This window comes from Myxine glutinosa, chromosome 9 (genome assembly GCF_964187855.1).
Source record: "Myxine glutinosa chromosome 9, kmMyxGlut1.1, whole genome shotgun sequence".
NCBI classification, from domain to species: domain Eukaryota; kingdom Metazoa; phylum Chordata; class Myxini; order Myxiniformes; family Myxinidae; genus Myxine; species Myxine glutinosa.
Genome location: NC_136269.1, coordinates 28,991,055 through 29,005,934, shown reverse-complemented (window position 1 = coordinate 29,005,934; position 14,880 = coordinate 28,991,055). Strand labels below are relative to the sequence as shown.

Genomic DNA, 14,880 nt, shown 5'->3' with positions numbered 1-14,880 from the left:
CCTCAAGTAGGCGTTTCTTATAACTGTCTACCAGTCTCTGACATCGACTGGGAGAAATTTTTGCCCACTCCTCCATGCAGAATTCTTTCAGCTGTGCGATGTTTGAGAGGTTTCTTGCATGCACAGCTCGTTTCAAATCCCCCCACAACATCTCGATGGGATTTAGATCCGGGCTTTGACTTGGCCATTCCAGAACCCTCCATTTCTTTCTTTTCAACCATTCCTTGGTGGATTTACTGGTGTGTTCAGGGTCATTGTCATGTTGCAAGGTCCACCTTCGGTTGAGCTTCAACTTTCCGACAGATGGCCTCACATTATCCTCAAGCACCCCCTGGTACAATGAATAATTCAAAGTGGATTCAATGATGGTGAGCTGCCCAGGCCCTGATGCAGCAAAGCTGCCCCAAACCATAATATTTCCACCACCATGCTTTACAGTTGGTATCAGTTTCTTGTGGTCAAATGCTGTCTTTGGTTTTCGCCAAACATGTCTTCCAGTACTGTGGCCAAATAGCTCTACCTTTGACTCATCTGTCCAGAGCACATTGTTCCAGAAGTGCTGGTCTTTGCCGAGGTGTTCATTGGCAAACTTTAGTCTTGCCCTCATGTTCTTTCTGGACAGCAAAGGTTTCCACCTGGCACACCTCCCATGTAGATGAAATTTGTGCAGCCTCTTTCTAATGGTAGACTCGTGCACTTTGACATCAACAGTGGCAAGAGCTACCTGTAGGTCCCGTGATGACATTCTGGGGTTCATTGAGACTTCTTTCAGGATCTTGCGGTCTGCTCTCGGGCTGAACTTGCTGGAGCGGCCTGGCCTGAACAAGTTGGCAGTTGTTTGGAATCTTCTTCACTTGTAGATGATCTTCCGGACAGTCAAATTATTGATTTCAAATTGTTTGGAGATCTTTTTAAATCCCTTCCCAGACTCGTAGGCATCTATAACCTTCTTTTTGAAGGCCTCGGAGAGCTCTTTTGATCTCGGCATGGTGACGTCGCACACTTCAACAACAAAGAGCAAACTAAACGAAATGTCTAAGGTTTAATTAAGACAGGTTCCTCCAAGATCCTCTCCAATGATGTTCTAATCATTTGCACCTGAGCTGGTGCACCTGATTCTAATTTTAGGTATTTGAAGTTGTGATAAATGTAATGGTGTACTTACTTTTTCCACATGCGAAATTTGCATTTATGTTTATTTAAATTATACAATGGACTACAAAATGTAAATGTTTCATGATATTTGTTACATTATATCACGTTTATCTATCAATATTGTTGAAATGAAGATCAAATAGCTGTATGTTGAAATTTGTTGAAAAAGTCAAAACTTTACATGGGGTGTACTTACTTTTTCACGTGACTGTATATATATAAATATATATACTAGGCATCTTTACCCATCGCTTTGCTGATGGATTTAATCAAAAGGCGGCATGTTCTCCTTCATAATTGCTTGGAAGTCAGTTACCATCACCTTTGTAAACCATACTTGACAAAGCTTAGATGGCTAAATGCAACCAGGAGTTGCAACCATATTTCCTGTTGGAATAGTCATCACTGAAAAAGGGCTGCATTTGTGCAGGTGAAAACCGAGAAGAGGAAGAGGCTCTCATGCAGGAGTGGTTCACACTCGTCAACAAGAAGAATGCGCTCATCCGTCGGCAGAACCAGCTGAGCATCCTGTGAGTACAACCTTAGTTGCAAACATATTTCCTTGTAATTCTTATACATAAAACTTTCTAGTTTTGTAATTAATATAAGAAAAAAATTAAAAAGAATGTAATTGTAGTAATGGTCCAACCATGGCACGGAATGGTTGCTCAATGTCTGCATCATGCCCATTGGGTTCAGCACAAAGTGTTGCAGTGCATGCTTAAAGTAATTCATTGGCACTGAGTACTTGTTTCAAATTGCAACCGCACACAGAGCAAGCAAGTGTACTGGTTCCATGGAGATTTGTATAACAATGTCACGTTTATCTATGTATGAGGTGTGGTCATAATGTTTCAAGACAGTTGTGTCAATCAAAACGTGTAGGTTACAGTGCACGAACAACAAACCTGGCATTGTATTCAAAGGACTCTCATTGTGAGTCAATGAACTTGTGCCAATTTTCTATCAACTTGTCAAATTCACTGTAAAAAGCTTCCCTGGGACACGTTTGAATTCACCCTTTCTTGTACGAGGTATATCTCGGCCCACTGTCATGTCTGCCGCAAGGTTGTGCTTTTGACTCGGATAATGAAAAGTTTGTTCCTGGAAACTCCCAAAAACATGGGAGTTGGGGCAGTTGAAAAGCAAGAGAGATTGACTTCTTATTTGTCTTTGAGAAAAGCTATTACTATAGTCCAAAGAACTAGCTCGCTGTGACGTAGTTGGGAATACGACAGCAAATGGGGGCTTGTTTTTTAAACACATTTGAAATAAAATTTTGATGAAAAATCACATGTTAATGGACAAGACAAATAAAGGAAGTCTGCTGCCAAAAGCCACCTCATGCTATCTCCAACCCCGAGCTTTAATTACGCCTACTTAGAGCTTGTCCCCTTTTCACCTACAACTCCTCTTGTGCTGTGATACATCCGTACGTTCTTGTCCTACTCTTTTCCCTTTGCCTCAGCAATAATTAAATGCCACTCTTATAAATGGAACATGTGCATTCATGCAGCTGTTTGTTAGAGCCTGAAGGCTGTGCAATGACCGGACTTGAATTCACAGGAGTGAGAACTCAACGATGCACCAATAACGCTCTCCCAGTCCAACAACGAACGCACAGTCTTCATTATGCCCGGTCAGCCAACCAGTTTCAGTATCCGCCTGGTAGGCCACTCATAGCTGAAAAAAGAAGGTATGTGAAGCTCAAAGCCTCATGGGAGTCATCCGGTGATCTCCCTTTTTAGTTCCACCTGATCCATCTATCAAAGCTTTGTTTGACCCATGGTCTAACAATTACCTCATCACTTTCCTCTCAAAGATTGATGGAATGCAGCTTTATCTGAAAATTACATGTTCGAGGAGGGAAGAAACCTCTAAAATACTCTCTTGAATCGATGTCCTTTAAAGATTTCCCCATTCAGAGATTTTAATTGACTTCAGACACTTTCACTAGGTGCCATCTGCATATACAAGTAAACTTGACAGACTGAACTAGTTTAGATGATAACAAAATGATAAATGGATTAACTCTTGATCACGTCGATCCTCTCAACTCTGGTACACTGGATCGTGTGGTGAGGCATTTGCTGTCAAGGAACTTGCTTTCTCAACAAGAAGACTAATCCAACTGAAGGTCAGCTCTAGGTCGCTCAGGCTCGCGACAAGCGTATGCCCATCCTTAGGCAAGACAAAAAATAAAAAAGATCTTGCAAATCTCAAGGCTGAACCCTCCAAACGGTCTCCTTCCTGTAAGTAATGGTGGCACCTTACCAAGTCTGTCTCTGGTATATGCTCGTCATACATCCGTCTCCTACCTCAAATAGCATCACCACAGACTTTGCTCCAGATAAGGCAGAATGTCTCAACTTAATGTTTCACTCCAAATTTCGTGTACCTGATCCATCTCACTCTGGACCCATCATACCCCTGCGTACACAATATGTCTACTGGAATGTACGTCTCTCACCTCAGAAGGTAGAGAGAGTTCTGTTCTGTGGCCGGAGTGCACCATGGCAATGTCTTAGGCCGAATATTGATTTGGTGACGTAAACGACTTCTCTCTTTTTTTTCAGAAGCCTCCCCTTTGTGTTGTAATAGACAGGTAAATGTGGACAATAGCTGTATCACTGCTGATACAGGTGTATTCATGGAGCTGTGTATATCATTCTGCTGAACTAAAATTAATTAAAAGACAGTTTTACAAATGGAACATGTCTTTCAATCCTGACAAATATCACAACCACTGAGGGAAGATTGTCAAATGAACCCACCTGTCTATCTTGGCGTGAGTTTGACCTATTAATTCTGCTCGATTTATACCTTATAATTGTGCAATGCACTTTGCGAGGAAGTAACCTAGTGAAAACAACAAATTATTTTTAATTGTGTCATAAATATGACATGAAAGTCAAAAACACGAGTCTGAGTCAAGGAGGCTGGCAGGATAGCCTAGGCCCTAGAGGTATACGCACTCACATTTGAGCCTGCATTTGAATCCAGACCCAGCGATAAAATGTCAACTTGGTGTTTCACAGGCAGGGCGATTTATCAATGCGTGTGCCTTCCCTCGGATGGACGTTAAACTAGGACCGGTCTGCCAGAATTAGTTAGTGTGTGTTAATGGTCCCACGGTGTCCTTTACAAAGAGCAGGTTAGCTATCACCGATCCTGTGTCCAAATTCCTACTCTAATCTACAGGGGGCACTGCATCAGCAGCACAGCTGTGCCCCTCGCAAATGATGCTACCCACAACATTGTGCTGCATACGAAAGAAGAAGAAGAAGAAGAAGAAGAAGACCTATTTGTCCTTGGTTAACCATTTGAGGGGAGTTCATTCTGTTGAATGTCCACACTCCACCATCAGCCATGAGCGTTCCTGAGATAACCATTTATCAAAGCTGACCTCCAAAGCCAGCCGCAGACTGGGCATCCTCCGCTGCATCATATAGCTACTTACTTTGCAATTTAGAAATACCAGCAGCCTACAAGGATTTTACCCATGTCTCAAAGGAACACTGCACTTCCATCTGGGCTGGCACATCTGTCACATCTATCTCTCCAGGATTCTGTGGAATCTCAAGCTCTAAACATTTGTTACGGAACCGTCACTTCCGCCTTTGTTGTTATTATATACTTGTAGGATTTTTAGTTTCAGGTAATATTGTTGTTAAGATTTTTGTGTGAAATGGCGACGACTTTAGTAAAAGGTAAAAAGAAATGTTTCTGGAGGAAATAGAAAAAATGTGGCAAAGAAGCCAGAAGAAGAGAGAGGATGAGCTTGGGAGAAGATGAAGAGATGGCCATGAGAGAGATACAGCCGTGAATCGCATCGATGCTGCGAGCGGACTTTTTTGATATTGGTCGCGAATGAGTTGAGGCTTCCCATGAAAGGGATTGCCCGGGACATCGTCTTATATTGCGATTAAACCTGCGTCTCAGGTTTTATTACCAAGCGTGAGCTATTGTTGGCGGGAAAGCAAGAGCCTCCATTGCAGGCTGATACGCCATTTTGTCTTCGATGAAACTGTCTGCTTGGTGCATCTTGTTTTGTCGTTGGGATTTCCATATCGACCTCTGACCTCGTAACTCCTCGTCTGCCATTGTGCCGTTACTTGCCTGGTCTCGTCGTTCTGCACGGCTTTAACCAGCGTGGGGATCCGTGCACGGACTTTGGGGAATGTTACATTCCACTCACGTTTGGTGTATCGTGAGTTTATTGCTTGGAGAGCATTGGGGAATGATGGTACCATCATAGGTATTGTTCATTTGATGCAAGTGACATTTTCATTGTACTTACTTTAATAGTGTTATTATTGTGTATGTGAGAGTTCTTAATGCAATTACTTGTTTTGTTCTACAATTGCATTGGTGTGGTTTCACCATGGTTTATTAGAACACTCAAAATAACAAATGTTTCTGCCATGTTCCCTCTCGAAACTCTGAGGTGCACCATATCCGGGGTTCGGGGAGGAACACGTAACGCATTATAATTGGCATCTGCCACATTGAGGTTGAAGCACATGCCTTGTTGCTCTCTCAACACAGACAGTTCGGTGGCTTCTGTCTTTTACCAGTGTACCTTCATCTGCTCAGTCTTCTGACCATTCCCAGCCCCCCTTCATGATGTGTGTGTTCTTCCTGTAACTCCCTCCTGCTTAAAATCCCCAAATCCAAGCTCATTGCACACCTCCACTCTTTTGTTTCTGTTTTATCCCATTTATGGAGACTTCAATCCCACTCTTTGCTCCAGGTATAGCATGGAGGCATTTGATGACAAAAGCCGAAATGGGAAATAAAATTATAGCCTGGAGTCTCTGGACAGACACACTGACACACTGACACACACACACACACACACACACACACACACACACACACACACACACACACACACACACACACACACACACACACACAATTGTAAATCCCATTTCCTACAGATGCTCAATCACCCTGAGATGTTTCCTTAATTAAACAATGGCTCTGTCATTTTTTTACTTCACTCAAAGCATGTTGTTGATGTCGGGCGTATTCGTTATATTGTAAATTTTTCGACTATTTGTTATACCCTGAGGCACATTTCCCCATTTTAATACTATTTATCATGAAATATTTGAAACACTCATATTATGCACCTTCTGCCACACCGTTTAAGATATACATTTTAGAGATGAGGTGAAACAAAATAAATTTCCATTAATTTATTTTAAATTACCTATAAACCCCCATATCTAGAACATAGGACTGATTAATGAAGCCCCCTACCACCCCAATCCCCATGTATTTGTCACATTGCTTCCAAATTCATGTTCGGTGTGCATAGAAGCTTTAATTGCATTGCCCCACTAACCTGTTGCAAAAGGTAACGCCTCGGTTCAGAAATATTTGCAGCCATTGTCCCATTTTCTGAACATTACTGCTGCGAGTGCTGCTGGGTCTCCTACATCGAGCCCGTGCAGCGCACGGTAGGAGAGGCTCCGTCAGCCATCTGTCCAACGCGGATATGTTTAAAATTGCATGCGCTGAGGCACCTGCAAGCTGCCGAATGCTGAGGAACGCCGCGGTGCTATTGCCTTCCTAGGGAGAAGGAGCATGACCTCGAGCGCCGCTTTGAGCTGCTGAATCGAGAGCTGCGGTCCATGCTGGCCATCGAGGGTGAGTGTTGTGTTGCACACATTGGCGGTGGACCCCGTGGAGGCGTTTGACAGATTAATTCTGCTCGATTTATACATTATAATTGTGCAATACCAAAAAAAAAAAAAAAAATTATACAAAAAAAGAAGAAGCACTTTGCGAGGAAGTGACCTCGTCAAAACAACAAATTCTTTTTAATTGTGTCCTAAATATGACTTGAAAGTCAAAAACACGAGTCTGAGTCAAGGAGGTGTTGAAAGACCGGGCGTTTGTGTACAGAGGTCACGACGATTGTGGTGACACGGGGTGATGGGCCGAACGGCCTTCTTTCTCGAGTTCCCTTGGGAGGGGAGATTCCTTTACTATCACTACCTCGACATCATTATTTAACAAGTGTGATTGCTTAGGATCAGATCACACCGCACTCGGACAGACATTTTGGTTTTGTAAGTTCGGTTACCAAAGCCGTTCCGTCGTTCGAAACATGTTTGTGGTGCAGCATCTTCAAGTATGCCGTCCTTTGAGGAACGACACCACCTTTAGCCGAGTTTTCTTTGGTCAATTTTCTCATTTCATTTCCAAGCATTCAAACGTTTTGACTTTGTGATACTGTAGACAGGTGTGTGCCTTTCCAAATAATGTCCAATCAATTTAATTTACCACAGGTGGACTCTAATCAAGGTGTAGAAACATCTCAAAGATGATCAAGACAAATGGGAGGCACCTGAGCTAAATTTCAAGTGTCATAGCAAAGGGTATGAATACTTATAGTGTAGCAGCATAGCAAACCTGTTGTGCATTTTGTGATACAAGCACCAAATTTGGCACAAATGTACATTAATATGTTGCGAACATTTTCAGATATTGGGCCACTTGAAATTCCGTAATTTTTTTTTTCAAATTTTTTCAAATTTCGTAATTTCAAATTTTTCGGGTGACACCGTCACAATTTCGGTCTTCGAGGCCGGCCGATATAGTGGGGCGGCTTAGCCCAAATATTCAAAAGAATTGTGCATTTTGTGATACAAGCACCAAATTTGACACAAATGTACATTAATATGTTGCGAACATTGTGTGGTCAGCAATGAAGACGAGAGTCTGAATTACATGTATGCAAAAGACCTTGTGAACCAGTGAAGCAAATACACGGGTAAGCATGAATTAAATCTAGGGCATGATATAATTTCCATGATGTTTACCTCTACACTCAATGGTGGAAGGAGGTAATGTTTTGATCCCAGCTTGTCTGTATGTCTGTTTGTCTGTTAGTCCACAAAATTCCAGACAAAGCTTGTAGTAGTGGTAGTTGTAGTGGTAGTGGTGATAACAGAAATTGTTATATAGAACTGAACTTATATTATTATTATATGCAGAAAATAACTTCATTTCTATATGCCCTGCAGTGGACAGGTTAATTGGTTTATGCACTGAAGGGGTCACCCTGGTGTGCACTGCTGTGTTCTGCCTCACTGAGTTGTTCAGGTATGATGTACTCAGCACAAGCTTCCGGTCGGCCCGGAGGTGGGGGTGCGGGGCCTGTCACGGAACGTCAAAACAAACGGCCTGCCGGGGCCGCCCAAAAGTCGGGCGTGAGGGGCGCGTCCACTAATGGAACGCCTCTCGCTTCCCAGATCGAGGGCCACGTGGTCAGGAGAACCTCGTCCCTTCCGGTCACACTTTGCCTATCGGCCGGCCTCGAAGACCGAAATTGTGACGGTGTCACCCGAAAAATTTGAAATTACGAAATTTGAAAAAATTTGAAAAAAAAAATTACGGAATTTCAAGTGGCCCAATATCTGAAAATGTTCGCAACATATTAATGTACATTTGTGCCAAATTTGGTGCTTGTTTCACAAAATGCACAATTCTTTTGAATATTTGGGCTAAGCCGCCCCACTATTATGTAAATGTGATATTTCAGTTTTTTCTTTTTAATAAATTTGCAAAACTTTCTAAAATCCTGTTTTCTCTATGTGATTATGGGGTATTGAGTGTAGATTGATGAGGGAAAAAATGAATTTAAATGATTTCAGCATAAGGCTGCAACATAACAAAATGTGAAAAAAGTGAAGGGGTCTGAATACTTTCTGAATGCACTGTAGCTTTTGTTATTTATGGTATACAAAGTCAAGGCTCGTGGAAGAGCTAGAATGCAGAACGAATCAGGACGCAACAGAACAAAAGGAACAATAGAAAGAGAGGGAGGGGGGGGCAAAATAGAGGGAGACTTGGCCACATGTGGAATGTGGGGAAGAATTGAGGAGTGAGGGAGGATGCACGGGGTGAACAAGATGGATACAGAAGCAAACTCTCAGGAAGGAAAAACTGGAAATCCAGGAAGCGAACTCTCAGGAAGAAAAATGGAAATACAGGAAGCAAACTCTCAGGAAGGACGAACTAGACGTTTGGAAAGAGGTGAACTTGGCAGGGGAGGGGGGAGGGTAGGAAGCAAACGGGGTAGAAAAGATCATGGTTTTGGATAGGGGATGATCTGAGATAGTGGTGAACAGCTGTCTTGAAGAACTGGAGGGAAGGATAGAGTAGAGGTGCAAGACCAGGAAGGAGGAGGCAGCCAAAGCCCTTTGTTGTAGTACTCTGGAGTTAGCCATCCTTATCAGAGAGTACGGTAGTACTCTCTTTGTAGGGATGGCACGGAAAAAATGTCGCTCCCATCTGCTACATGCAAAACTAAAGTTGGATTATGTTCTTTAAAACTGGCTGAGGCTACATATGAGAGGATCCCTACATAAAAGGGATCACTTTTCAGTTGTATTTAAACTTTTCATACTTGCATAAATAAAGCATCTACAGAAGAGCATGCATGTAGTCATAAAAACACAAAGAAGCAAACTTAGAGATGGCAGGAGGACTGGAGTCAAGTGGCTTATTCAAGTCTCTTCAATAAACTACAGTGACTGTTGTAACAAAAATCAAAAATAAATCAGGGTGGGATTAAAGGAACACTTCCGTGATTGTTGGAACAGCTGAAACGTTTGCCTGGTCGTTCCATCAAGCAGAAAATGATCGTTTAGGCCCACTGCTTCCATGAATTTGGAAGCAGTGAGATTAAACAGACAGTGAATGATCGCAACCACAATCGAGATGCTATCATGTCATTGCCAAGATGTTGCTGCAGACTCAATGCAGGTCCTCAATGCCAAACAGGAAATTAGAGCTGTCTCCCTCGACATATCACGTGCCTTCGATACGGTCTGGCACCCCGCTCTGCTCACCAAACTCTCCTCCTTTGGTATCCATGGAAATCTCCACGCATGGCTGGCGGACTTCCTCTCTAGTCGTAGTCAACGTGTGGCCCTGAATGGGTTTCTCTCATCTCCTCTTCCTGTTCAGGCTGGAGGTCCCCAAGGCAGTGTTCTGGGCCCTGTGCTTTTTCTGGTCTTCATCAATGATCTCTCTGACTCTCTTGAAAATCCTCTATCTCTTTGCTGATGACTCTACTCTCTGTCGCTCCATTCCTCATCCCTCAGATCGGCAGTCTGCAGCCTCCTCACTCTCTGCAGACCTGGACAAAATCACAGACTGGGCAAACAAGTGGAACATGTCTTTCAATCCTGACAAATCTCACACTCTTACGATGTCTCTCCGAAAAGACCGACTGGACAACCCTCCCATCCACTTTCTGAATAATCCTCTCCAAGAAGTTCTGTCACTCAAGCTTTTGGGTCTCACTATCTGCCATGATCTTTCCTGGGAAAACCACATTTCCAAGCTGGCCTCCAAAGCCAGTCGCCGACTCGGCATCCTCCGTCGTGCGAAGTCCTTCCTTGGCACACCTGAGCTCCTCACCACATACAAGGCTTTCATCCGCAGCTCAATGGAGTACTGCTCTCCCCTCTGGGCTGGTGCTCCTGCCTCACACCTAGCTCGTCTTCACGCTGTGAAACCAAAGCGTTCAGAATCATTGGAATCTCCCGCGATGACGCTATCTCCGAGGGCCTTTCACTTAATCACCGCAGGCAGGTTGGTGGTCTTTCCGTCTTCTACCGACTCCTCTCCGGCCTTGCTCCCCCAGCTCTCTCTGGGCTCTGACCCCCAAATATTCCTGCAGGTCGCACAAGATCTGCCTGCAGCCCTCTTATGGTTAAACTGCCAAAATCAAGACTCTCTGCTCACCTTCACTCCTTCATTCCTCTTTTCTCCCGCCTCTGGAACAAACTTCCTCACTCTCCTCAAGCCCACTCCTCCCTCCAGGTCTTTAAAACGGCTGTTCACCACCATCTCTTATCTTCCCCAATCCAAAACCTTGATCTTTTCTACCCCTGCTAATTTCACCCCAAATCCACTTTTTTGAGGTGACTTTTGACTTCTTTCCTGGAAGTCCTTGGTGTCCTTGCGTTTTATACCTATCCTGCCTCCCCCCAGGCCCTCTATCTCCAAAAACATCTCCCGATGTCCCTGCTCTCAAATGTTGTGTTTGTGTGCTTCTTCCCCTTCTCTCCCCATCTTGTCGACCGCTCCCCTTTTTATATACTTTGTTTGCTTGTTTGTTTGATTTGTTTGTTTGGATAAATGTTAGCTCTTTCACGAGCCTCGACTCTGTATACAAAAAAAATAAATACGTAGATGCTCCCAATGTCGCAGAACCTTCTCCCATGCATTCCAGAGGTCAATATTGTATACCTAATGTCCCCCTCATCCCTCTCCTCCTCTCCGTCAATAAGATATTTGTCATCCTTTCTCAAAGATTTTTAAATGACAACGTCACACAAAACATATGTGGACAAAAATTTTAAAAAGACAGCGCAAACCAACAGTCTTTACTCGCTACTTTGGATCTCTGCTGATGTCCTGGAGTTATTGTACGTATAATCGAGATTTACAGTGTTATCTGTTATGCATTCGAATTTTCTACATCATATATGGTAAGTGCATCGAGGGTGCACCAAGGGTGCACCAAGTGCAAAGGTAGATCAATTTGCACTTGCGAATGCAACACTTAGAAGTGTGAAGGGAATATATTGAGGAGTGTGAATCGTTAAGTTACTTCAGAGCATTTCCGCGGGGTGTGTTAAACCCACACCGTTCTTAATACATACTAATGGTGGATGAGTATACATCGACCTTAAAGGAATGATATAGCATTCGAATGGTATAAAGAAAGCTTTTTGCTGTGGCCGCGAAGCCTTCGGAGTACCTTGTGCTGCGCAGCCTAATGATTCTTTAAATTGATGGCAAATAAAGGGAAGATGCTGTTGTGTGACAGAATGGCAGAAAACGGAGGCGCAGAAATGGCGTGAGCAGCTTTTGTTGGACGAGCTCGTCGTGTTGGTAAACAAGCGAGACGATCTGGTGCACGACCTCGATGCGCAGGAGAAACAGTAAGTGTGTGCTCGGCGGAGGCCAATTCCCACATCCATCCCGCCTTGTTTGTTCGCTCGCTCCCTCGTCACGCCTGCCGTGTGCCTCATTCCTTCCCGGCCACCATAATCCAAGATTTGATCCCCTAGTCAGCCTTACCATCTACATTTCTGACTTGCATTAGATGGTACCTTGACGAGGCTAGTTAGTATGAAATTTGTACAAGGCAACCGCTCCTTGGTGGTGAGCCTTCGGTCTTACTGGGACGTATTATAAAGGCCGTCACATAACATGGTTTGGCAGTGTCGAGCTGTGTTTCTCCATCAATGTATTTGTGATTCTTGGACACTTGCCTTTGATATTTTGTATCACAAGATGGTGGTCCGACATGATGGTCTGTGCGGTGGTAGCGCACTCACCTTTGAGCCGTATAGTCCGAGTTAGATTCTCGGTCCAACTATAAACTGGCGGATTGGTGATTCACAAAAATTCACCGTCCCTCGGACGGACTTTATGCCAGGTTTCCCTGGCATTAACTGGTGCAGGAAGTTAAAGAAACAAATTGGTCTTTTAAGGAAGAGTAGTCGAGGTATTGCCGGCACCCTGAACAAATTACAAATTCCTCCCATAACTTGGCCCTGGCAGGAGATTGGCACCACAGCTTTATTTGCTCGTCAAAGCACTGGCAGAGAGTTCCAAAAAGCTACCGAGGTCACGGGGTAGATGATAATGACGTGGTTTAACTTTAGTCTTTGACGTTGCAACAGAGCAAATAGCAACAGAACTGAGTGAATGCCACACCCTGTGTCTGTCTGTTCTCTTACCAACCACGTACACATTTTGAGGAACACATCATTGTGCTGGTGTTTTTATTTTTAAATAAATCCACTGTAGAGAATAGTTTCTTGAGCTACGATACTGTATCAAATAATATGAGCAGAAGTAACACTTAATGACATTTGAGAGTAAAAGCACGATCAACTATAACATTTCACCTCATGGTCAGGGTAGCTCAGACGTTTCTACTACTGGGCGGTCTTCATCTTGTACTGTGTGCACATTGTGTACCATACATTAAATATCCTAGGGTAAGGAGTGGTAGAAGGAAAGGGGGAGGAGGGAAGAGAGCAGCAAAAAGGAAGACAGTCCCACACAGTCCTTTTGATGAAGACCACTCGTATTAATGTATTACCGGCCTTTTTATAGTTTCCAAATAAACACTTCCCCTAATTCTCTCCCAATAGCGGCTTTCTGGCTCCAATTCCCGTCTTATGTAAATATTGCTTTTCCGCGGTCAGATTTACCTTTTGTCGTACACACCTACAATTCCCTGTTCATATTTTGTGAAAATCTAGCAAGTGTGAAGTTCAACAATGCCAAATGTGCTCTTTAATGTGTCACACACTTTCCACTACAAAACGCATGGTTAAGGGATAAAGCGAAGGAAAGAAAAACGAACTTCGAAAAACCATTTCATCCATTTGTGAAGTGAAACAAGTGAAGAAACCGTCCTTACGGGGTTAATTCCCCCAGAATTGGCCTATTTTAGGATATGTAATACCTCCTCCAACCGGGAGTAGCAGTAGGCTATACATACCTACATTGAGAGAATTGGGGTGCTCCCACTGCCCTGAACCCCTGGGACGATGGTTTTTTTTAACCCCTCAAAATATTTCCACAAACTCCCTGAGTACAGACAGCAGTTTTCAACACATTCCATCCAACGGTTCAGGAGTTCATAAAAAACACAAACACACAAACAAGCACAGCTTGGCAGTGGCACTGCTCATTCAAGAAAAAGTAACAGGAAAACAACACTAAGAAGAACAAACCAGCCTCTACAGGCAGAGACCAAGCACCACAATGGAAACGGAGATTGGATACACAGAGAGAGCAACTGAGAAAGGAAATTTGACAAATGCAACAATTCATAAGAGGAAACCGAAGCCCAAATCTAATGAGAATGAATATATATATATATATATATATATATATATATATATATATATATATATATATATATATACATATATATATATATATATATATATATATATATATATATATATATATATATATATATATATATATATATAATCGTTAGATTAAATAAGACGCGGACGTAGCTTCAGGACGTCGATCTTTAATTGTCGACCAAGCTTTCGACTGGCATTGTGTCGAAAGCTTGGTCGACAATTAAAGATCGACGTCCTGAAGCTACGTCCGCGTCTTATTTAATCTAACGATTATATATTCAATACAAATGAGACGCCCTGCTCGTACTTTGGAGTTTCTACTATTTCTTACAGTTATATATATATATATATATATATATATATATATATATATATATATATATATATATATATATATATATATATTATAATAGCCGTAGATGATTATGTCTGTCTGTCTGTTGGGCGTCTGTCCGAGGTGTGGCTTGCTCGGTTTGCAGAGTAGCTCCACCCATTCTGGGAGAGCCTTCGCTTCATATAAACAAATATCCACCATTTTATTAACTTGCATAGCTTTGAGGCCTGTTTTGTAGGCCCGTGGTGTCTTGCTCTCTCTCCCAGTTTTATTTCAAATCAAATTCGATATATCATTTCATTTTTCACAGTCGCTAACATAGTTTTAGACTCGGTTGAAAAAAAACGGGAAGAAAATCCGATGAAAGTTGCCGTTTATAGAACGAAATGAATTCTCAAAGGCCTGTAACTTCAAGGCCATTGAGTCTCTCTCACGCCTTTATATTATCCAATCTAACTC

General features: G+C 42.8%; 1 protein-coding gene across 6 annotated transcripts in view; it reads left to right on the top strand.

Annotated features, from left to right (window-relative positions):
* EHBP1 (EH domain binding protein 1) overlaps window positions 1-14,880 on the top strand; it is a 341,780-nt gene that overhangs the window by 314,304 nt on the left and 12,596 nt on the right. For all 6 annotated transcript variants that reach the window (XM_078784234.1, XM_078784232.1, XM_078784231.1 and 3 more), the window contains 3 exons: window positions 1,586-1,685; window positions 6,740-6,813; window positions 12,017-12,131. In XM_078784234.1, the coding sequence (XP_078640360.1) occupies window positions 1,586-1,685; window positions 6,740-6,813; window positions 12,017-12,131 (289 nt within the window). The remainder of the gene's footprint in view (window positions 1-1,585; window positions 1,686-6,739; window positions 6,814-12,016; window positions 12,132-14,880) is intronic.